General features: G+C 46.8%; 1 protein-coding gene across 1 annotated transcript; it reads right to left on the bottom strand.

Moving 5' to 3' along the window:
• Window positions 1-1,040: 1,040 nt before the first annotated feature.
• Window positions 1,041-21,908, bottom strand: mxra5a (matrix-remodelling associated 5a). Its single transcript, XM_064970913.1, has 11 exons — window positions 21,536-21,908; window positions 21,113-21,334; window positions 20,404-20,533; window positions 18,322-18,560; window positions 17,867-18,018; window positions 15,815-16,298; window positions 7,241-11,124; window positions 6,030-6,987; window positions 4,090-4,276; window positions 3,679-3,821; window positions 1,041-3,511 (listed from the first exon to the last, which is right to left on the bottom strand). Exons 2-11 carry the CDS (start codon window positions 21,304-21,306, stop codon window positions 1,918-1,920), a joined length of 7,965 nt encoding a protein of 2,654 aa, XP_064826985.1. The 5' UTR covers window positions 21,307-21,334; window positions 21,536-21,908; the 3' UTR covers window positions 1,041-1,917.
• Window positions 21,909-23,771: the final 1,863 nt, after the last annotated feature.

Below are 23,771 nucleotides of genomic sequence, written 5' to 3'. Positions count from 1 at the left end.
TGATGTTGAGGTTAGTATCCTGTAGAAGTCCTTGCAAAACATTTCAAGTTGATCTACATTTATCCAACTCTATTTCTATCTTTTTGCAGAAGAACTCAGGAGCCCATGAGGTTCACTTACCTCTCTCTCTCTTTCTCTCATCCTCTCTCTCTGTCTTTCTCGCTCTCTCCTAGGATGTCATCAGTCTCACCATTTGCATAATAAGGTATTACGTTAACCATGTTAAAGACAGAGCAGAGCGGAGGTGGAAATGGAAAGAAATAGTTCATATAAACACAGCAAGACTGCAGTACTTAGTGCTGATGACAATATGGTACTTGTAATGGCAAACGGACGACTTCATCTCTATAGTACTGGGAGAGACATGACCACAAGTGTGTCCAAGATGTGAGCAGCTGCCCTGGGTGGTTTCTGCTTTGTGTTTGACCTGGGCATGGGTCAGTGAGAGACAGCTAAAGTCTTTACGTCTTTGATTATTTGAAACAAAAGAGGGAAAATGTATTCTTTGGGCTCAACAGCCAATTGTACGGGCCATTTCCTGAAGAGCAGGTCCGTCATAGTCAATAGTCAAGATAAACACATTTTCTATGTCATCCCAGTCGCAGCGGTACTGCACCACTTCAAGTTGTGAGTGGATTTCATAAATCATGAAAGCCGATTACAATTAAGTCTGTATAGTTGAAGCAATAATTCTTTCAGAGGGAAAACAGTGAACTAATAGGGGATTTCCCCCACACACAAACAGATGGTTCTCCTTTTAGCAAGAGAGGGACCATGACTGTATAATAATTCCCAGAGCTACGTTTGAAAATGTTTACTCTTGGAAGACGGATCCTTAATCCGTCCTGACCTAGTTTGAAGTCCTTACCCCCTTCCCAAATTGCGCCCTATTCCCTTTGTAGTGTGCTACTTGGACCAGGGCCCATAAACTATGGCTGCACCTTAAAACGCACCCTATTTCCCATATAGTGCATTATTTGGGATGCATCCATAGTCTTTTCTCAAACTTTACAGAAGTAATATTCTCCAAGATTACGATGGATTTTGAGCGTCTCTTTATTAAAAACGTGTAAAAGTCCTATACATCAGAGTCTGTTAAAGACAAATAATTTAATAATGAGGGCATGTAAAAACACATTAGTATTATTTTAGGAGCTGATGTTGACACCTATGAGGGTTGCAAACAGATCTAAACCATATTGCATGTACAATAATCACAGTAGCGGTACTGTGTGAGTCGCTCCTGTAAATAGCAGGGTTAGCGGTCCTTAAAAAAGACTTTTGGTTAAGATAGTAAGATAATATGGATGGTTGTGAAGCAGTTATTCATAATTGTAACACCAGCCGTTGTTGCTTAGACCCCTGAAATCATCCCCATCGCAGCAGTATTGGATATTTTCTGTGTCAACAGTATATCATTTTGAATATTTGCATTAATCGAACGTAACAAGATATTTAGCTACGCTTATCTACACAGTTTGACACACAATTGTCATTGTCAGCGCAGGAGATGGAAAAGAGAAGCAGCCAAGATGAAAAGTCATATGCTCTCATATACAGTCTGTATAAATGCTACAAATAGTAATACTACAGTTTTTTGCTCTCTATTAAAAGTCCTTCATTGCAAAGTGTTTTTTGATGAGTGAAAAATGGCTTTGTCGCAAAATGTTTTTTTTTTTTAAACGCAGCTGAAATATGGCCTTGAATGACGTCACACGACACATACAGCACAGCTACTGCGCACACAGAGGCTCGTTTGTTTAGCTACCGATTGGAAAGTGTATCTTTACTTTGCGTTGACAGTGATGCAAAGTCTCTTCGACATCATGTGGATGGATGAAAAGCATTTGCCGTGCTCAGCTCCTTTGGCAGTTTCTTGGGCATATGATTAAAAAACAACTATTTGTCTAAGGCTAATCAGAACACATGCAGGTAGGTGGCTTTAGTATCGACCCCTATCACGTTCCTGGCGGTGCATTTGTAGGAGCCCTGGTCTCTCTGTGTGGGGTTCTGGATGATAAGAGAGCCTTGTGGGTGGAGGTACTTGTTGCCAAAGAGGCGTGGCTGGGCACTGACCGCTAGCCACGCCCTATCTGGCGTCTCCCAGGCAATCTCAGCTCGGGGGATCCCCGTGGCAACACAGTTCAGCTGGACCGCCACGCCGCGGCGAGCGTATATCACAGGAGGCGGGCCATTGGTGATGCGAGGCAGGTACGCGATGACGATGACGGGCACGGAGAGCAGGGAGCTGCCGTATTCGTTGGCCACTCGGCAGACATAGGAGCCGCGGTCGTAGACGGACGCCTGCTGGATGGCGAGCGTCCCATTGGCCAATACGGCGTAGCGACCGGCTCTCTGTGGCCGCCCCAGGACCACCCCACTGGGCAGGGTCCACGTCAGCCGGAGGGGGTCCCCCGTAGAGAGACAGTGGAGTTGGAGGCTCTCCCCATTCATAATACTGATGGGAGAGTTGTAGCGGTTATTGATCTCTGGTTTCCTCTCCGGGGCTAAAGTAATAGTACGTTCCACTAGCCCGGCTACATTCCTCGCCAGGCAGCGGTACATACCACTCTCAGAGACAGAGGGGTTAGTGATGACCAAGGAGCCGTCAGGTCGGTGGAAGAACTTGGAGAATTGGGCACCCCTCATGAGAGGGGAACCATTAGGGAGGATCCAGGTTACCGTTGGGGGTGCTGGGCCTCCTTCAAAGGAGCAGTTCAGGGTCATGTTACTGCCTACCGTTAGAGAGAGGCTCTCTGTTTTGGGCCCTCTGAGCTGCGGCCTCTCTACCATCCCTCTAACCTCCAGGTGGACTATCAGCCTGGCCTCCCCGCCCTCGTTGTGTGCGATGCAGGCCAGCTGAGCCGAGTCGGTCCCCTTCGGCGAACGTATATCCAACGTACCGTTACGATGCACCGTCATTCTGCTGCCGTAGTATGGCACCGGGAGGATGACGTTCTCCGGTAACACCCACATGACCCGGGGGATGGGTGTCCCCACAGCCTCGCAGGCCAGCATTGTCCGCTGGTCCCTTATAGCCGTCACTCTGATAGTGTTGACCATACCTCTCAGTCCGTTGATGGTCGGTGGCATCACAAGGACTTCCACCCTGGTGACTTTGCGGTCCTGACCGGCACTGTTCCTAGCTGTGCAGGTGTAGTTACCATGATCAAAGCGTTGCGCCTTCTTGACCACTAATGTGCCATCATTATGGACCTGGTACTTAGTGGGGGAGGTGGCAATGGCCCGGTTAGTGGGGGAGAGCCATGTGATGACTGGGGTCGGCTCTCCCTTGGCGCTGCACTTCAGAGACACGGTCTCCCCATAAAGAACCCTGATGACTTCAGGGCTTTGAGTTTTGTCTCTGATGATCGGAGGGTCCGCCACCACCTTGACGTGAACCTTCATCTCATCCTTCCCTATCTGGTTCTCAGCGTAGCAGGTGTAGTCTCCTTCCTCTCTCATCCCCACATCGTTGGCGTACAATGTCCCGTTGTCGAACACCACGTATCTGGGGGGGGGGGGGTGGGTGATTGTTTGGAAATAGTGTTGTGGTTCTTATAGACTATGCAGTTAATGTGATTCAATAACAGATTGGATGTACATACTGTATTATGTGATTCAATAACATTTTACGGTATGTGTAAAGTTGATGCCGATTCAACAAACACCAAGTACCTGCGGGTGCGCCCACCTCTAACACTACTATCCGTCTGTTTCAGTGTGTTGATCATGGTGCCGTCCGGCAGAGCCCAGCGGATCTCAGGGTTGGGGAGGCCAGACGCTACACAGTCCACCTTCAGGTCTCCTCCATACATCACCTTCAAATTCAAAAATATTTATTGTCTATCCAATCGTACATCAGACAGAAAACCGACCGAAATATTTGCACTCACATGCAACACATTAAAATATCACATTAAAAACACCAATGTTCTGCCCCATATGGCACCCTAACCCCTATATAGTGCACAATTGTTCACTAAGGCCCATAGGGCTCTGGTCAAAAGTAGTGCACTATACAGGGAATAGGGTGCCATTTGGGATGTAACCCATTATTTACATAGAAACCTAAGACAAAAGACAGACCTTCTGACTGGCCAGCAGCTGCTTCTGCTCAATCTTGGCCGGCTTGGTCAGCACGTTAACCCTCAGAAGCATGTAGTCGTCCCCCATCTTGTTTCGGGCCACACACAGGTAGTCCCCATCATCTTTCTCTGTCGTGGCCTGGATGGCCAGAGAACCGTTGGTGAACACCTTTATCCTGGGGTCAAAGCTGAACCCCCCCCCCCAAAAAAAAACAGTTGTTATTGTTTGTGAATAACAGTTTTTCCTGCTGTTAATAGCAACCATGTTCGGTCTTCCTTTGATGGTTTTTCAGCTAAACTTTAGGGAATAGAAAATGTGCCTGTATGATTTCCTAGTAAACCTTCTCATTCATGATAACATCTGATGATGTTAGTTGATATACAGTGCCTTCAGAAAGTATTCATACCCCTTGACTTGTACCACATTTTGTTGTGTTACAGCCTAAATTCAAAATGGATTAAATATTTTTTTTCCCACACATCTGCACACAATACCACATAATGACAAAGCGAAAACATGTTTTTAGACATTTTTGATAATATCTTGAAAATAAAATACAGAAATATCTCATTTACATAAGTACTCACACTCTTGAGTCAATACATGTTAGAATCACCATTGGCAACGATTACAGCTGTGAGTCTTTCTGGGTAAATCACTACACGCTTTGCACACCTGGATTGTAAAATATTTTCCCATTACTTTTGAAGGAATTCTTCAAGCTTTGTCAAGTTGATTGTTGATCATTGCTAGAGAGCCATTTTCAAGTCTTGCCAGACATTTTCAAGCCGATATACATGTAAGTCAAAACTGTAACTAGGCCACTAAGGAACATTCAATGTCATCTTGGTAAGCAACTCTAGTGTATATTTGGCCTTGTGTTTTAGGTTATTGTTCTACTGAAAGGTAAATTTGTCTTCCAGTGTCTGTTGGATAGCAGACTGAACCGGGCTTTCCTCTAGGATTTTGCCTGTGGTTAGTTATATATATTGTTTAATCATAACTTGAAAAAAATGATGAGTGGTACTCAGTGATGTGTTGTGTTGGATTTGCCCCAAACATAACACTTTTTATAACAGGACCTAAAGTTAATTTCTTTGCCACATTTTTTGCAGTTTTACTTTAGTGCCTTATTGCAAACAGGATGCATGATTTGGAACATTTTAATTCTGTACAGGTTTCTTTCTTTTCACTCTGTAATTTAGGTTAGTATTGTGGAGTAATAACTACAATGTTGTTGATCCATCCTCAGTTTTCTCCTATCACAGCCATTAAACTCTAACTATTTTAAAGACACCATTGGCCCTCATGGTGAAATTCCTGAGCGATTTCCTTCCTCTCCGGCAGGAAGGACGCCTGTACATTTGTAGTGACTTGGAGTATTGATACACCATCCAACGTGTAATTAATAACATCACCATGCTCAAAGGGACGTTCCATGTCTGTTTTTTTACATTCTTACCCATCTAACAATAGGTGCCCTTCTTTGCAAGGCATTGGAAAACCTCCCTGGTCTTTGTGATTGAATCTGTGTTTGCTAGACTAAGGGACCTTACAATTATCTGTATGTGTGGGGTACAGAGATGAGATAGTCATTCACAAATCACATGAAACACTAATATTACACACAGTCCATGCAACTTATTATGTGACTTTTTAAGCACATTTTTACTCCTGCCATGACAAAGGGGTTGAAAACTTATTGACTTTTCATTTTTGATTCATTTGTAAAAATGTCTAAAAACATAATTCCACGTTGACATAATGGGGTATTGGGTGACATAGCATCTCAATTGAATCAATTTTAAATTCAGGCTGTAACAGAACAAAATGTGGAAAAAGTCAAAAGTATAAATACTTTCTGAAGGCACTATACATACAGACAATGGCCTGAAGGGCATATTAGACAGTGAGTGAAAGAGATGCCAGAAGATGCATACCTGTACTGGGAATCCACTAGTTTCTTAGAGGGGGTCCTCCAGACGATCCTGGGCTCTGGTGTTCCTGTGGCAATGCAGTCGAGCCTCAGCAGCCCCCCGTAGACCACGTCAGACCTCTGGGGAGACGAGGAGGTAATCCTGGCCTTGGTGGAGGATGGGAGTCTCAGTACCGTCAGAATGCTGGTTCTCCTGGAGGCTCCTACCGCATTACTGGCCACACACTCATATCTCCCCGCGTCGCCTTGGCCTAGCCCACGGACGTACAGGGTCCCGTTGGGGAAGACAAAGAAATTACGTCCGTTGACGAACTGCGAGGTGAGGAGCTGGACTCCATCGGGCGTGGTCCAGCGCATGACGGGCGTAGGGGCTCCTTTGGCGGTGCAGTGGATGTAAGCCGTGCTGCCCTCGGGGAGGGACATGTTCTCATAGCGAGGTTGTTGGATGACTGGAGGCAAGGCTGCCACATGGAGACGGACAGAGACTGTATCGGCTCCCGCCACGCTGCTGCCGATACATTTATAGATCCCTCTGTCTGTGTAGCTGGCCTGGGTTATCCGGAGAGTACCGTTACTGAGGAGTTCCACATGCTTAGGGCCAGACTGTGGGCCGGGCTGGGGGCCACTGGCTGGGTTGTCAGGGCCCGGGGCTGGGGGCGCAGCGAGGTGGACCCTGTCAGGTAGCACCCAGGTGACCCGGGGCATGGGATGTCCCTGTACCTGGCACTCCAGATCGATGCCGTCCCCGTGGTACACGGTAGCATCGCGGAAGCGCGGCTGGAGCACTCTGGGATGCTGGGCCAGGACCATCAGGGAGACCACCATCTTGTCCACGCCATACTGGTTCTGGACCATACAGAGGTACTGGCCTCGGTCCTGGGGCTGGCTGTTACGGATGATAAACGTACCGTTGGGATGGACCTCAAACCTCTGGACCCGAGTGTTCTGGGCTACTGTCGCTCCTGCATGAATCAAAATAATGTGTGTTTCAAGACACCGAACAGATTAAAACAATACAGATAAGGGGTTATTTCTACCACATGTTGTCTGTTGAAACGCATAAGAATGGAGCATAGCTCATATCATAACAAATAGGGTTCTCCTTTTTTGTTACATTAACAGGCTTACATACAGCTGTGTCGTTCTGTAACAGAGGGTGACGGAGGATGTTCTAGGAAGAGGGGAGAACAGTAAAGGAAGTACTGTTATACATACCAGTGGAGACTCTCGTCCAGGAGAGGAAAGGCTTGGGCTCCCCTACAGCCACACAGGGCAGCTGTGCATCCATCTCTGCATTCACTGTCACTGTTCGCACATCCACATTGGTGATCCGGGGCTTCCCTCTTACAACAGGCCCTGCTACGGGGGGCCTCTGACCACCTCCCGACACCCCACCTAATAACCCCAGTGTCTGGGTAGGGGTCTCTGTTCTCTGGCCCCCACCGGACGGACTCTGAGGCCTCGATGAAGACACTGATGAAGTCTGAGAAAAACTCTTTGTGGTGGTGGACGCTAGAGTGGTTGTAATGGTCGTCTGTCTGACCATCTGGGTGTTTGTGTTTGTGACTGTCCTGTGGGGTGTTCTGGGTTCTGTGGTGGTTGGTTTAACACCGGTGACAGGATCAGGCTTGATGTCAGTTGACTCTAGTTTAGTAGTGGTGTGGGAGTCGGCTGGTGGTGGTTGTCTGTTGGGGTCAGATCTGGTGATTAGGATGGAGTCTCCTCTGTTGAGGATCGGGTTGTTCCTCTGGTTGGGTTGAGAGATGAGGACTCTCTCTCTGTGACTGTCTGGGATGTGGTTGGAGTTGGAGGGAGCCTCCACTGTTCTGGATGAAGGTTGGGTCCTGACCCTAGTGTATGGAGTGTTTAGTACAGGGATCTGAGGCCTCACCCTAGAGGGGAAAACTATGGATGTCCTAACTGATGTGGAGGTGACAGGTGACATAGTGGGAGTAACATCCTTTGTTGTAGTAGCAGCATCAGAAACTGCAACATTTTCCACTGGTGTTTGGTCTTTGCCTGTGGTGGAAGTGCTTTCTCTGATGTTATAGTGCCCATCAAAGGTTGTTCTGGGCTTAATAGCGTCTGTTTTATCGGGACCGGGTCCGCGATAAGAGCTTTCAGATGTCACCAGCCTTTCAGTGGTGCTAACCTGAGCCTCCTCATGTTCTGCCTCCTCATGGAAGGACTCTTTTGTTGAGGCACCCGGGGCGTGTGTTGTGCCGTGTGCTCTGGTTATTTCATGCCGGATAGATGGAGACACGCTGTCAATCTCTTTGACCGGCGCCTTTTTAACCTCAGTAGCACCTGTTGTATATCGATAGTCTGGTGTGTTGAGCTGTCCATCTGCTGGCACTCCCGGGCGAGTGTTGCGATTCTCCGGGGACTTGTCAGGACTTGGAACAGGGTGAAGGTCTACAGTAGCGCTGCCTCCCCTATGTGTTGTCTCGGTTGGTTCAACTGCAGGAAGGGGGATGCTTGTAATATTCCCCTGACTGGCTGTCGTGTGCACAACCAAGTGCTCTGGGACTGGGCTCGGAGTCTGAGAGGCTCTTTCTGGGGCTGCTCTGTGATGGCTGCTCTGGGACGTTTGTTTAGATGTTTCCGTTAAAGAGGCTGTAGGAGACGCCGGTGGGGCTGTTGTGCTCCTGAACAGTGGTTTGGCGTGTGGTGAAAGGGTGCCCTTTGTCTCGGAGCGAGTTGTAGGTTTCACTGAAGGGTCAATCCTGTCTTGGTATAAAGAGACTACTGTGTTCTCTTCGTGACTCACTCGGCCTGATGACGTTGCTTGGCTGCCCGTCAATGGAACTGCGGTATTAAACCTGTCCGTCATGCTTTTGGCCTTGTCGAACGCTTCTATTTTAGTCCATGTGGCAGTGGTTGCCTTGGTAGTTGTTGGGAGCGCGTCCTTCGGTGTGGCTGCGGTTGTAAAATCACTTCTCAACGGATTATTAGGCTTTGGCTTCTTTCTGCCCGTATTGGGCCGTCTTCTCCTGCCCCCGCCCCCATTCCTCCTCCTGGGGTTCTGGTTTCTGAGTCGAGTAGCCACCTCCCCTGGAGTTTCCTTCCTCATATACACAGCTGAAGTGAGCTCGGTCGTGGGAGAGGGTGCGCTGAGTGGAAGATGGGTTATATTAGACCTTGTATGCTGCTTTAGCTGAGTATGTGTGTCTGGTTTAGCAGTTGTGCTCTGAGTCTCGGTGAGAGAGTGATCAAATTCCTCTCTCTCTGTTTCCGATTCAGAGTACCCTCGAACTGTGGTGGTGGCGAGGGATGGGTCAAGTTCAGCTCTGTCTAAATATGCGTCACTTCCTTCATTAAAGTTGTTAACAACACTGGGTCCGTTAGCGTCTTTCGGCCCCTGATTATCCTCAGACGTGGGTGAGATATCAGACTCCGCGTCAACATCTGTAACCGCGTCAACATCTGTAGTTAAAGCAGTGGTGGTGGTGCTTTGATTTTCTCCTTGTAAAGAGTCGTTGTGCGAAGAACTGGTCCAGACGTTTACATGCAGCTGACCCAGGGTCTGGGAGTGTGTGTGTGTGACTGTGTGCCTGCCTTGTGTCTCTGTGTGTGTGACAGTGTTACTGAGCTGCTGGGGAACAGATGTGACAGGCTCTGTGACCGGCTGCGTGAAAAGTGCATGATTTGTGGCTGTATCCACATCTGAGTCTGTAGTGTAAGTATTGTGTCGAGTGGATATATGCGGTGTAGTAGTGGGTGTGTATAGCTCCTTCTCCTCTTCCTCATGTAGGTTGTCTGTTGATCCCTCTATATTGTCCGGAGACTGTGTCTGCTTAGCGCTAGCTGTTGTTGTTGACTCCTGCTTCTTCCTTGTGGTGAGGTGAGTTGAGCTGGGTGTTATGTTAGTGTTACCCTGTCCGTTCTTGTCACGGATTTTGGCCAAAATGTCCGCCCACTTCTCCGGGTCTATATTTTTGTTTGCCACGTTAATCCTCCTTCTCATCTCCACTGTGTTTTTCTTGTCTTTATCATTTGTCCCTGTCATGGTTGGTTTTCTTGGTACAGCAGGTCGCCTCCACGTGTTTCTAAATGGATGACCACCACCCCTGTTTGAACTTTGACCTCTCCTCCGTTTCATTAGCTCCACACGGCTCGGGGATGAGGAGGAGGAGAAAGATGAGGAGGAAGGCGAGGAGGGGACTTCCTCCTGTGTGTCCTCTTCGTCCCCTGATGCCTCCTCTGTGTTCTCCATGGGGGCTTTGACCCTGGTGTTGACCCCTGAAGCAGACTGTGGCCTCATTCTCCTCAGTGGTCGTATCTCTGCTCCTAACTGTCTGGTGAGAGTCACCTTAGTAGCCAGGGAATACACACCATGCTGGTTCATGGCCACACACTTATAATATCCACTGTCTGTCAGTCGACTCTCTGGGACTCTCAGAGTTCCGTTGGAATACACCAGCGCTCTAGAAGAGTTGGCTCTGTGACTCACTATGTTGCTGTCAGGAAGGATCCAGTTAATCTCAGGGTCAGGAGAGCCAGACACGATACAGTTCAGCGTGAGAGGGACACCGGTGAACCCCTCCACGAGGGTAGGCGCCATCTCATCCCCTCCAAGAGGGGGAGGACTGGAGGACTCCTCGACCGTCAGGCGGAAAGGGAGGACACTGAGGTCGTCAGAGACCTGGGCGATACAGTAATATATCCCTGAGTCTGAGTGTCCTACAGCTTTAATATCCAACCTACCGGTGCTCAACACTGACACCCTGTTGTCTGGGCTGCTGTATGGTGCCTCCAGCTGGGTCCCGTCTGGCAGCATCCAGCGAACCGCCGTGTCTCCTGAGCTCAACACGTTACAGTCCATCACAGCAGGGCTGCCCACTACAACACTCAGCACTGTCCTAGTAGTGTTTGTGTTCTCTATCATGACCCATGTCCTACGGTGTCTGCGCTCCAGCTCAGGCTCCACGGTCTGTGTGAGGTGGGTGCTGAGGATCAGCTTGACGCTCTTCCCAGTGGACTGGGGCCTGTTCAACTGCAGGTCCACAGAGCTCTGCATCAGCCAGGATGGTTGAGCTACCATGTTAGCCTTAACCCCTGTGTAGTACAATGCATCTCTCTCCAGGTCCTGTCTGTACCTGGAGATCAAGAAGGAAAAAACACATAACATAAAACATAACATAGCAGTATGAAATTAGATGCTCTATATCACGTATTGAACTCAAGGCCCATTCATTCCGGCCTGCGGGTGGTTTGATTATTATTAATATATACAATACCAGTCAAAAGTTTGGGCACACCTACTCATTTTCCTTTATTTTTACTATTTTCTATACTGTAGAATAATAGTGAAGACATCAAAACAATTACGTAACACATATGTGTTGTAAGTCGCTCTGGATAAGAGCGTCTGCCAAATGACTTAAATGTAAATGTATATGGAATCATGTAGTAACCAAAAAGGTGTTAAACAAATCAAAATATATTTTATATTTGAGATTTTTCAAAGTAGCCCCCCTTTGCCTTGATGACAGCTTTACACACTCTTGGCATTCTCTCAACCAGCTTCACATGGAATGCTTTTCCAGCAGTCTTGAAGGAGTTCTCACATATGATGAGCAATTCTTGGCTGCTTTTCCTTCACTCTGCGGTCCAACTCATCCCAAACCATCTCAGCTGGGTTGAGGTCTGGTGATTGTGGAGGCCAGGTCATCTGATGCACCACTCCATCACTCTCCTTCTTGGTCAAATAGCCCTTACACAGCCTGGAGGTGTGTTTTGGGTCATTGTCCTGTTGAAAAACAAACTAAGTGCAAACCAGATGGGATGGCGTATCACTGCAGAATGCTGTGGTAGCCATGCTCGTTAATAAGTATGCCTTAAATTCTAAATCAATCACCGACAGTGTCACCAGCAAAGCACCCCCACACCATCACACCTCCTCCTCCATGCTTCACAGTGGGAACCAACAATGCGGGGATCATCTGTTCACCTACTCTGTGTCTCACAAAGACACGGTGGTTAGAACCAAAAGCCTCAAATTTGGACTCATCAGACCAAAGGACAGATCTCCAACCAATTGTGCCATTTTATTAATTTATTTTCCGTTTTGTGTAACTTATTTTTTCACTTATTGCTGCTACCGTCTCTTATGACCAAAAATAACTTCTGGACATCAGAAAAGCGATTACTCACCGCGGACTGGAATAAACTTTTTCCTGTAATGAGTCCGACGAGAGGGATATCCTGCTTTCACTGGAACAGATCCAGATCCAAGCCTTATGCGTGAAGAAAAGACGCCGGAAAAGGGGACGCAGATTGGGGATCCTTCTGAGAATCTGGAGGCGAGCGAGTAAACTCCCAATGCCTTCTATTCTTCTTGCTAACGTGCAATCATTGGAAAATAAAATTGATGACTTACTATTAAGATTATCCTACCAACGGGACATTAAAAACTGTAACATCTTATGTTTCACCAAGATGTGGCTGAACGAAGATACGGACAATATAGAGCTAGCGGGATTTTCCATGCACCAGCAGAACAGAGACGCTTCCTCTCATAAGACTAGGGGTGGGGAAGTGTGTCATTTTGTCAATAACAGCTGGTGCGCGATGTCTAATATTAAAGAAGTCTCGAGGTATTGCTCGCCTGAGGTAGAGGACATTATGGTAAGCTGCAGACCACATTATCGACCAAGAGAGTTCTCATCTGTATTATTCGTAGCCGTCTATTTACCACCACAAAACGAAGCTGGCACTTAGACCGCTCTCAACCACCTCTATAAGGCCAAAAGCAAAGAAGAAAATGCTCACCCAGAAGCAGCGCTCCTAGTGGCCGGGGACTTTAATGCAAGCAAACTTAAATCAGTTCTACCAAATTTTTACCAGCATGTCACATGTGCAACCTGGGGAAAAAAATCCTTGACCACCTTTACTCCACACACAGAGATGCATACAAAGCTCTCCCCGCCCTCCATTTGGCAAATCTGACCAGAATTCTATCCTCCTGATTCCTGCTAACAAGCAAAAACTAAAGCAGGAAGTACCAGTGACTCGCTCAATGCGGATGTGATCAGATGACGCGGATGCTACACTACAGGACTGTTTTGCTAGCACAGACTGGAATATGTTCCGGGATTCATCCAATGGCATTGAGAAATACACCACCTCAGTCATTGGCTTCATCAATAAGTGCATCGATGACATCGTCCCCACAGTGACTGTACGTACATATCCCAACCAGAAGCCATGGATTACAGGCAACATCTGCATCGAGCTAAAGGCTAGAGCTGCCGCTTTCAAGGAGCTGGAGACTAATCCGGACACTTATAAGAAATCTCGCTATGCCCTCAGACGAACCAATACAGGACCAATACAGGATTAAGACTGAATCCTACTACACCGGCTCTATGCTCGTCGGATGTGGCAGGGCTTGAAAACTATTACGGACTACAAAGGGAAACCCAGACCCGAGCTGCCCAGTGACACGAGCCTACCAGACGAGCTAAATGCCTTTTATGCTCGCTTCGAGGCAAGCAACACATGTGAACAAAACCTTTAAACAGGTCAACATTCACAAAGCCGCTGGGCCAGACGGATTACCAGGATGTGTACTCAAAGCATGCGCGGCTCAACTGTCAAGTGTCTTCACTGACATTTTCAACCTCTCCCTGACCGAGTCTGTAATACCTACATGTTTCAAGCAGACCACCATAGTCCCTGTGCCCAAAGAAGCGAAGGTAACCTGCCTAAATGATTACCACCCTGTGGCACTCACGTCGGTAGCCATGAAGTGCTTTGAAAGGCTGGTCATGGCTCACATCAACACATCCTCCCGGACACCATAGACTCACTCCAATTTGCATTCCGCCCCAACAGATCCACAGATGACGCAATTTCAATCGTATGCCACACTGCCCTTTCTCACCTGGACAAAAGGAACACCTATGTGAGAATGCTGTTAATTGACTACAGCTCAGCGTTCAACACCATAGTGCCCACAAAGCTCATCACTAAGCTAAGGACTCTGGGACTAAACACCTCCCTGTGCAACTGGATCCTGGACTTCCTGATGGGCCGCCCCCAGGTGGTAAGAATAGGCAACAACACGTCTGCCACACTGATCTTTAACACTGGGGCCCCTCGGGGGTGTATACTTAGTCCCATCGTGTATTCCCTGTTCACCCACGGCTGCGTGGCAAAACACGACTCCAACACCATCATTAAGTTTGCTGACGACACAACAGTGGCAGGCCTGATCACTGACAGTTATGAGACGACCTATAGGGAAGAGGTCAGAGAATTGTCAGTGTGATGCTGATTGTGGACTACAGGAAAAGGCGGGCCAAACAGGCCCTCATTAACATTGACGGGGTTGTAGTGGAGTGAGTCGAGAGTTCAAGTTCTTTGGTGTCCACATCACCAATGAACTATCATGGTCCAAACATACCAGACAGAGGGCCCGACAAAAAAGAAGAGGGCCCGACAAAAACTTTTCCCTATCATGGGATTGAAGAGTTTTGGCATGGGTCCCCAGATCCTCAAAAGGTTCTACAGCTGCATCATCGAGAGCATCCTGACCGGTTGCATCACCGCCTGGTATGGCAACTGCTCGGCATCTGACCGTAAGGCCCTACAGAGGGTAGTGCGAAAGCTTCCTGCCATCCAGGACCTATATAATAGGCGGTGTCAGAGGAAAGCCAGAGTTGTCAGGGACTCCAGTCACCCAAGTCATAGACTGTATTCTCTGCTACCGCACGGCAAGGTGTACCGGAGCGCCAAGTCTAGGACCAAAAGGCTCCTCAACAGCTTCTACCTCCAAGCCATAAGACTGCTGAACAATTCATAAAAATCGCAACCGGACAATTTACATTGACCCCCCCCTTCCCTTTTGCACACTGCTGCTACTCGCTGTTTGTTTGTTACCTATGCATAGTCACTTTGCCCCCACCTACATGTACAGATTACCTCAACTGGCCTTTACCCCCCCACACTGACTCGGTACCGGTGCCCGCTGTATATAGCCTTGTTATTGTTATTTTTTATTGTGTTACTTTTTATTATTACTTTTTATTTTTAGCCTACTTGGTAAATATTTTCTACGTAAGCATTTCACAGTAAAGTCTACACTTATTGTATTCGGTGCATGTGGCAAATAAAGTTTGATTTGATTTGGCTACTTTAAAGAATCTCAAATATAAAATATATTTTAATTTGTTTAACACTTTTTTGGTTACTACATGATTACATATGTGTTATTTAATAGTATTGATGTCTTCACTATTATTCTACAATGTAGAAAATAGTAAAAATAAAGAAAAACGCTGTAATGACTGGTACTGTAAATGTATTTATTTTTTGTGGGAAAAAATGATCTCAATCAACATTTAAATGACTAAACCCAAATCAAGACTGTGTAGAAATGATAATGGACCCAAATTTACAATCTCTTCACTCTGTCTAGCTAGCTAACAGTCATCGAAACGAAATCAAGACAGTCAGGGAGCATCGAAAAATGGAGTGAAGACAATTTTTGCACATTTTGATGGCGAGGAAATACAATTCATCATAAGTGTGGCCCTCCGGACCTCGGTGAAGAACGAATGCGGCCTTTGGGGAAAATGAGTTTGACAACCGTGCCCTTTATTGAGGACACTCTAAAATGAACACATAAAATCACATAATAATCACATATGGGCAAATCCTAACTTCCACAAATGTTCACGTGCATTGATCTCATTGCATGACTAAGTGAATATGTTACTCAAGTAGAAGTTGGAATTTGGCCCATAATGATAAATTAAAAAGCGTTTTCTTAATCCAGCCTACCTGTAGCTGGGCAACGGCTCCTTAGTCAGCATGATCTCTCTTTGCAGGTGAGCGGGCGTGTCGCTATAGTAGGCAATCAGCCTCCAGAGTCTCTCATAATTGTCCCTGCTGATGGGGCACTCCAGATCCACGGAGATACTCACGTTAGAGACCAGCTGCAGAGGGTTGACCTGGTCCCAGCTGACCTTAGACGACTCCCTGCGGGGCTCTCCGACGCTGCACTCCAGATCCACTTTGTTCCCATGCTCGTCCGTCAGGCCTAGGGTAATGTTGCCGAACGACCCCTTGAACTCCTCCAGGGTCATGACCTCGGTCTCTGTGTCCTCTTGGGTCGTAGGTCGATCAGGGGAGGTGATAACGGGGCTGGAGCAGACCAGCGTGTCCAGGCCCAGGACTTCTTTCATTCGTAAGTTCTTTGGGGAGTAACACATAAAGCAGAGCTGACCTCCTGGGTAGGCCCTGTCCTTTTTACACTTCAGCACACCTATGAAGAAAGGAAGACGAGAGGGAACATTAACATCATTATTCAATGTTTGAAATTCCAAATGTGAAGTTTGGTTAGGTTTTGGACATACATTTTCAAGGCACGAATGTGTAAAATGACAGCTGTATTATTCTTTGAGCATTGATCCAATTGTGTCTGCCATCACTGAAGAATGGGTACATTCACTGAGTAGCTAGTAAATAAAATAAACTCAGCAAAAAAAGAAATGTCCCATTTTCAGGACCCTGTCTTTCAAAGATAATTCGTAAAAATCCAAATAACTACAGATCTTAATTGTAAAGGGTTTAAGCACTGTTTCCCATGCTTGTTCAATGAACCATAAACAATTAATGAACATGCACATGTGGAACGGTCATTAAGATGCTAACAGTTTACAGACTGTAGGCAATTAAGGTCACAGTTATGAAAACTTAGGACACTAAAGAGGCCTTTCTACGGACTCTGAAAAACACCAAAAGAAAGATGCCCAGGGTCCCTGCTCATCTGTGTGAACATGCCTTAGGCATGCTGCAAGGAAACATGAGGACTGCAGATGTGGCCAGGACAATGAATTGCAATGTCCGTACTGTGAGACGCCTAAGATAGTGCTACAGGGAGACAGGGCGGACAGCTGATCGTCTTCACAGTGGCAGACCACTATAACAACACCTGCACAGGATCGGTACATCCGAACACCACACCTGCGGGACAGGTACAGGATGGCAACAACAACTGTCCGAGTTACACCAGGAACCCACAATCCCTTGATCAGTGCTCAGACTGTTCGCAATAAGCTGAGAGAGGCTGGACTGAGGGCTTGTAGGCCTGTTGTAAGGCAGGTCCTCACCAGACATCACCGGCAACAACGTCGCCTACGGGCACAAACCCACCGTCGCTGGACCAGACAAGACTGGCAAAAAGTGCCCTGACGAGTCGCGGTTTTGTCTCACCAGAGGTGATGGTCAGGTTCGTGTTTATCGTCGAAGGAATGAGCGTTACACCGGGGCCTGTACTCTGGAGCGGGATTGATTTGGAGGTGGAGGGTCCGTCATGGTCTGGGGCGGTATGTCACAGCATCATCGGACTGAGCTTGTTATCATTGCAGACAATCTCGACGCTGTCCGTTACAGGGAAGACATCCTCCTCCCTCATGTGGTACCCTTCCTGCAGGCTCATCCTGACATGACCCTCCAGCATGACAATGCCACCACCCATACTGCTCGTTCTGTGCATGATTTCCTGCAAGACAGGAATGTCAGTGTTCTGCCATGGCCAACGAAGAGCCCGGATCTCAATCCCATTGAGCACGTCTGGGACCTGTTGGATTGGAGGGTGAGGGCTAGGGCTATTCCCCCCAGAAATGTCAGGGAACTTGCAGGTGCCTTGGTGGAAGAGTGGGGTAACATCTCACAGTAAGAACTGGCAAATCTGGTGCAGTCCATGAGGAGGAGATTTATGTCTCAGTTGTTGAATCTTGTTATGTTCATACAAATATTTACACATGTTAAGTTTGCTGAAAATAAACTCAGTTGACAGTGAGAGGATGTTTCTTTTTTAGTTTACATAACCTGGTGAGTTTTTGTCCCAGTCGGCGAACCACTTCATCCTGCAGTCACATGTCCAGGGGTTCCCATGCAGGAAGAGGTTCTCCAGCTGGGGCATTCCTCCCAGCAGCTTCTGGGGCAGCGAGGTCAGCCTGTTCTCCGACAGGTACAGGTGCCTGATGTATCGATAAAGAGATAGGAGGGACATTATAACATTAGCTTCAGGAACATCTTGTCTCCATCTCAATTCCTCTTTCTGTGATTCCTCACATCATATTTCCTTGCCTCATTTTCATTTTAGAGAAGGTACAAGGTCCCGCCCCTCTGACCTTCTTCTACAATGGGTTTTGAGAAGGCGGTGAGGAGAGAGGATGCAAATAATCTATGAAAGATGAATTGAGAAAGCGCCCGATACTAAGATAAAACCAAATATTGTCCAGAGCATTATGGGTACTGTAGTTCCTCATGCTAGGCTTCACCTGAGGGTGGAGACGTGGAAGTGTCCCATCATGGAGAAGGTGGAAAAGGTAGAGGGGTGGAGCTGCTGCAGTCTGTTCCCCTCCAGCTGTAGGAGACGTAGGGAGGTGAGGCCCTGGAAGGTGTCTGGGTGAATGAACTCCAGACGGTTGTGGTCCAGGTGGAGTCTGGTCAGAGACCACAGACCCTGGAGAGTGTGTCTGTTGATCTCCTTCAGTTTGTTATAGCTCATCTTCAGCATCTGAGGGGGAGAAAGGCAGAGGGAAGTGAGTTATCACCCTAATAGAATGAAGCAGGGTTTCCCAAACTTCAAATAACCAAAACATCGTCAGATTTGGATTATTTGAATCATATTATATTTCATGTTAATCAACATTTCCTGTTTATTAATGGAAGCACAGCCACGAGCTGCCAAGTGACACCAGCCTACCAGATGAGCTAAATTACTTCAATACTCGATTGAGGAAAGCAACACCGAAGCATGCATGAGAGCACCAGCTGTTGCGGACGACTGTGTGATCACGCTCTCCGTAGCCGATGTGAGTACGACCCTTAAACAGGTCAACATTCACAGACGTATTACCAGGACGTGTACTCCGAGCATGCGCTGACCAACTGCCAAGTGTCTTCACTGACATTTTGACTACCGATCCATAGCACTCACGTCTGTAGCCATGAAGTGCTTAATAAGGCTGGTAAACACCATTATCCCAGAAACCCCAGACCCACCATAATTTGCATACCGCCTCAACAGATCCACAGATGATGCAATCTCTATTGCACTCCACTCTGCCCTTTCCCACCTGGACAAAAGGAATACCTACGTGAGAATGCTATTCATTAACTACAGCTCAGCGTTCAACACCATAGTGCCCTCAAAGCTCATCACTAAGCTCCGGACCCTGGGACTAAACACCTCCCTCTGCAACTGGATCCTGGACTTCCTGACGGGCCGCCCCCAGGTGGTAAGGGCAGGTAATAACACATCTGCCACGCTGATCCTCAACACGGGGTCCCCTCAGTGGTCCGTGCTCAGTCCCCTCCTGTACTCCCTGTTTACTTATGACTGCATAGCCAGGCACGACTCCAACACCATCATTACGTTTGCAGACGACACAACAGTGGTAGGCCGGATCACCGACAACAATGAGACAGCCTATACAGAGGAGGTCAGAGACCTGGCCGTGTGGTGCCAGGATAATAACCTTTCCCTCAACGTGATCAAGACAAAGGAGATGATTGTGGACTACAGGAAAAGGAGGACCAGGCACACCCTCATTCTCATTGATGGGGCTGTAATATAGCAGGTTGAGAGCTTCAAGTTCACATCACCAACAAACTATCATGGTCCAAACACACCAAGACAGTCGGCACGACAAAGCCTATTCCCCCTCAGAGACTGAAAAGATTTGGCATGGGTCCTCAGATCCTCTAAAAGTTCTACAGCTGCACCATCGAGAGCATCCTGACCACTTGCACCACTGCCTGGTATGGCAACTGCTCTGCCTCTGACCACAAGGCACTACAGAGGGTAGTGAAAATGGCCCAGTACATCACTGGGGCCAAGCTTCCTGCCATCCAGGACCTCTATACCAGGCGGTGTCAGAGGAAGGCCCTAAAAATTGTCTCTCTGCTTGTTCTCTCTGCTACCGCACATCAAGCAGTACCGGAGGTCCAAGTCTCGGTCCAAAAGGCTTCTTAACAGCTTCTACCCCCAAGCCATAATACTCCTGAACAGCTAATCAAATGGCTACCCAGACTATTTGCATTGCCCTCCCCCCTTTTACACTGCTGCTACTCTCTGTTTATTATCTATGCATAGTCACTTTACCTCTACCTACATGGGTACCGTATATTACATCAATTACCTCCCCCCGCACATTGACTCTGTACCGGTACCCCCTGTATATAGCCTCGCTACTGTTATTTTACTGCTGCTTTTTAATTATTTGTTATTTTATTTTTTTAAAGTTACTTATCTATTTTTTTTTAACTTAACACAAATTTTTATTAAAACAGCATTATTTGGTTAAGGGCTGTTGTATTCGACGCACGTAACAAATACAATTTGATTTGATTTGTACCTGTAAGGACATGAGATCCCTAAAGGCCCCGTTGGGAATGTTGTAGAGATCATTCCCATGCATCATCAGAAGCTCCAGCTTCCTCAACCCAGCCAGAGAGGTTTGAGTCACATGGTGTATGGTGTTAAACCTAAAGGAAACAACAATGACACAAGCAATTCAAGACTGACTATTAACTTAAATGACTTGTTCTTTGTGGAGCAAAGTGCCTTCATTTCTGACTATGTGAGAAGACATTGTTAAAGACCTGACGGAACTTAAGACCTCGGTGATCAAAACATTGTCAATTAAAAGTGGTATTGTAGTTGGGAACATATACAGTGGGTGGGCTTCTCTGTTCTTTTTAAGAAATAGCTAAAGCTCATAAGTGTAATGACTCAGTAAAAAGCATGGGGTATATAATATGATTACATCAGACTTCACTGTAGGCATATTGCATTATGCACATTTACTTGTGAGTTACAGAGAGATGGATTTCAGTCACATGCTAAGCACATTTGACCAAGTACTTAACTGTAAACAATTCTAAAGACAATTATTATTTATTGGTCTACAATGCACATGCATAAATCAAAATCGTATACTTTATGCACTTCACATTTGACCCATGCTGTACGTCTATCGGTATAAATTATTGTGCATGATGCTTGTTTTTTAGGCCTACGGTCTCATTGCGGGTCATTGAATAAAGCCAATCCACCAGGCTTACCCCAGGTTCATGCGCTCCACTCGTCTGGATATGCCGGCGGGCACGGCGAGCAGGGAACGGAACGTGCAGTGCACCTCTGTGGCCTGAGGGCACGTGCACTGGCGCGGGCAGGGGAGACATGTAACTGCTACCATCAGCATGGACAGTATCAATATGAATGCGGCGGGACGGGCCATCTTCAGCTGCGCATCCATCCACCACAAAGTGTTCCTATCACTGGAGCTGGTCGAGGGTTACAGATTCATTATAGGCCTATTTCAGTAGTACCCAAATACAAATGAAAAGCTTATCTCTGACAAAATACTTCACAGTAGAGAAAATCGATAGACTATGCGCGGAATTAGGGACCACTGTATGAACGCATCGTTACGCACATCAAACATGGTATGACCTGAACCGAAAGGAAAATGTTAAACATCTCACCTTATAATTTGTATTAACCTTAATTTAGATCCAGACTCACTGTATCCTATTTTACCATGGCTTTGGCTTCTCCTCAATGCCACTCTTCACGAAGCGCAGAACTCCATAGTTATAAAGTCCTATAATGACAAACTCCCCAAAGAATAACATAGTTACAAGAAATTCCGATGTAAAATCCGTAGACAGAAATGCGCACAGGGCTTCGATAGACTGTTTAAAGTATCCGTTTCGTGTCGTGTGTAGCCCTTGAGAAACTTTGAAATTACACTTTTGCCCAAAACTTTACAGTGCAGGATGCGCCTTCCACCGACAGCAAGGGGTGAGTGAATGGCTAATCGTTTCCAACATACAGTCAGTTTGGAGAAGCAGAAGGACCCAGTGAGGGGTGACAAAGTGAGATAGAGGTAAGAGACTGGCAACTGTTGAAGTCGGCTACAGTAGGTCGTTACAATAAGGATATCGTTTTTCCATTCAACTACGTGCATAATCATTGTGTCATCACATTGACGGATGGCCACTTACAAGAATCGCTGCTTTGAGACTTTATCTTCATTAAATGAATGAATCATTTCATTTATTAAAAAAATAAGGGAGATACCACAGGCTACTTCTTTTCTCTATTCTACTTCTCTGCTGTGGAGGGAGATACCAGTAGCCTACTCCTTTTCTCTATTCTACTTCTCTGCTGTGGAGGGAGATACCAGTAGCCTAATCCTTTTCTCTATTCTACTTCTCTGCTGTGGAGGGAGATACCAGTAGCCTAATCATTTTCTCTATTCTACTTCTCTGCTGTGGAGGGAGATACCAGGCTACTTCTTTTCTCTATTCTACTTCTCTGCTGTGGAGGGAGATACCAGGCTACTTCTTTTCTCTATTCTACTTCTCTGCTGTGGAGGGAGATACCAGTAGCTAGTAGCCTAATCCTTTTCTCTATTCTACTTCTCTGCTGTGGAGGGAGATTCTACTTTTTCTCTATTCTACTTCTCTGCTGTGGAGGGAGATACCAGTAGCCTAATCCTTTTCTTTTCTTCTCTGCTGTGGATTCTACTTCTCTGCTGTGGAGGGAGATACCAGTAGCCTACTCCTTTTCTCTATTCTACTTCTCTGCTGTGGAGGGAGATACCAGTAGCCTACTCCTTTTCTCTGTTCTACTTCTCTGCTGTGGAGGGAGATACCAGTAGCCTACTCCTTTTCTCTATTCTACTTCTCTGCTGTGGAGGGAGATACCAGTAGCCTACTCCTTTTCTCTGTTGTACTTCTCTGCTGTGGAGGGAGATACCAGTAGCCTAATCCTTTTCCAGTACTCCTTTTCTCTGCTTCTCTGCTGTGGAGGGAGATACCTACTCCTTTTCTCTATTCTACTTCTCTGCTGTGGAGGGAGATACTACTCCTTTTCTCTATTCTACTTCTCTGCTGTGGAGGGAGATACCAGTAGCCTACTCCTTTTCTCTTCTACTTCTCTGCTGTGGAGGGAGATACTTCTTTTCTCTATTCTACTTCTCTGCTGTGGAGGGAGATACCAGTAGCCTACTCCTTTTCTCTATTCTACTTCTCTGCTGTGGAGGGAGATACCAGTAGCCTACTCCTTTTCTCTATTCTACTTCTCTGCTGTGGAGGGAGATACTATTCTACTTCTTCTGCTGTGGAGGGAGATACCAGTAGCCTACTCCTTTTCTCTATTCTACTTCTCTGCTGTGGAGGGAGATACCAGTAGCCTACTCCTTTTCTCTATTCTACTTCTCTGCTGTGGAGGGAGATACCAGTAGCCTAATTCCTTTTCTCTATTCTACTTCTCTGCTGTGGAGGGAGATACCAGTAGCCTACTCCTTTTCTCTATTCTACTTCTCTGCTGTGGAGGGAGATACCAGTAGCCTACTCCTTTTCTCAATTCTACTTCTCTGCTGTGGAGGGAGATACAAGTCGCCTACTCCTTTTCTCTATTCTACTTCTCTGCTGTGGAGGGAGATACCAGTAGCCTACTCCTTTTCTCTATTCTACTTCTCTGCTGTGGAGGGAGATACCAGTACTCCTTTTCTCTATTCTACTTCTCTGCTGTGGAGGGAGATACCAGTAGCCTACTCCTTTTCTCTATTCTACTTCTCTGCTGTGGAGGGAGATACCAGTAGCCTACTCCTTTTCTCTATTCTACTTCTCTGCTGTGGAGGGAGATACCAGTAGGCTGTGGAGGGAGATACCAGTAGCCTACTCCTTTTCTCTATTCTACTTCTCTGCTGTG

The sequence above is a fragment of the Oncorhynchus masou genome, chromosome 7, assembly GCF_036934945.1.
Source record: "Oncorhynchus masou masou isolate Uvic2021 chromosome 7, UVic_Omas_1.1, whole genome shotgun sequence".
NCBI lineage: Eukaryota > Metazoa > Chordata > Actinopteri > Salmoniformes > Salmonidae > Oncorhynchus > Oncorhynchus masou.
This window is presented reverse-complemented; position numbering and strand designations above follow the sequence as displayed.

What these genes read in the sequence shown, in the direction of transcription:
- mxra5a (XM_064970913.1), bottom strand. Translation starts at nt 21,306, where the DNA reads ATGGATGCGCAGCTGAAGATGGCCCGTCCCGCCGCATTCATATTGATA. An exon ending in GGGATCTCATGTCCTTACAG is followed by an intron (nt 18,561 to 20,403) that starts GTACAAATCAAA and finishes TCTCCCCCTCAG; the next exon opens with ATGCTGAAGATGAGCTATAA. An exon ending in TTCCACGTCTCCACCCTCAG is followed by an intron (nt 18,019 to 18,321) that starts GTGAAGCCTAGC and finishes TCGATACATCAG; the next exon opens with GCACCTGTACCTGTCGGAGA.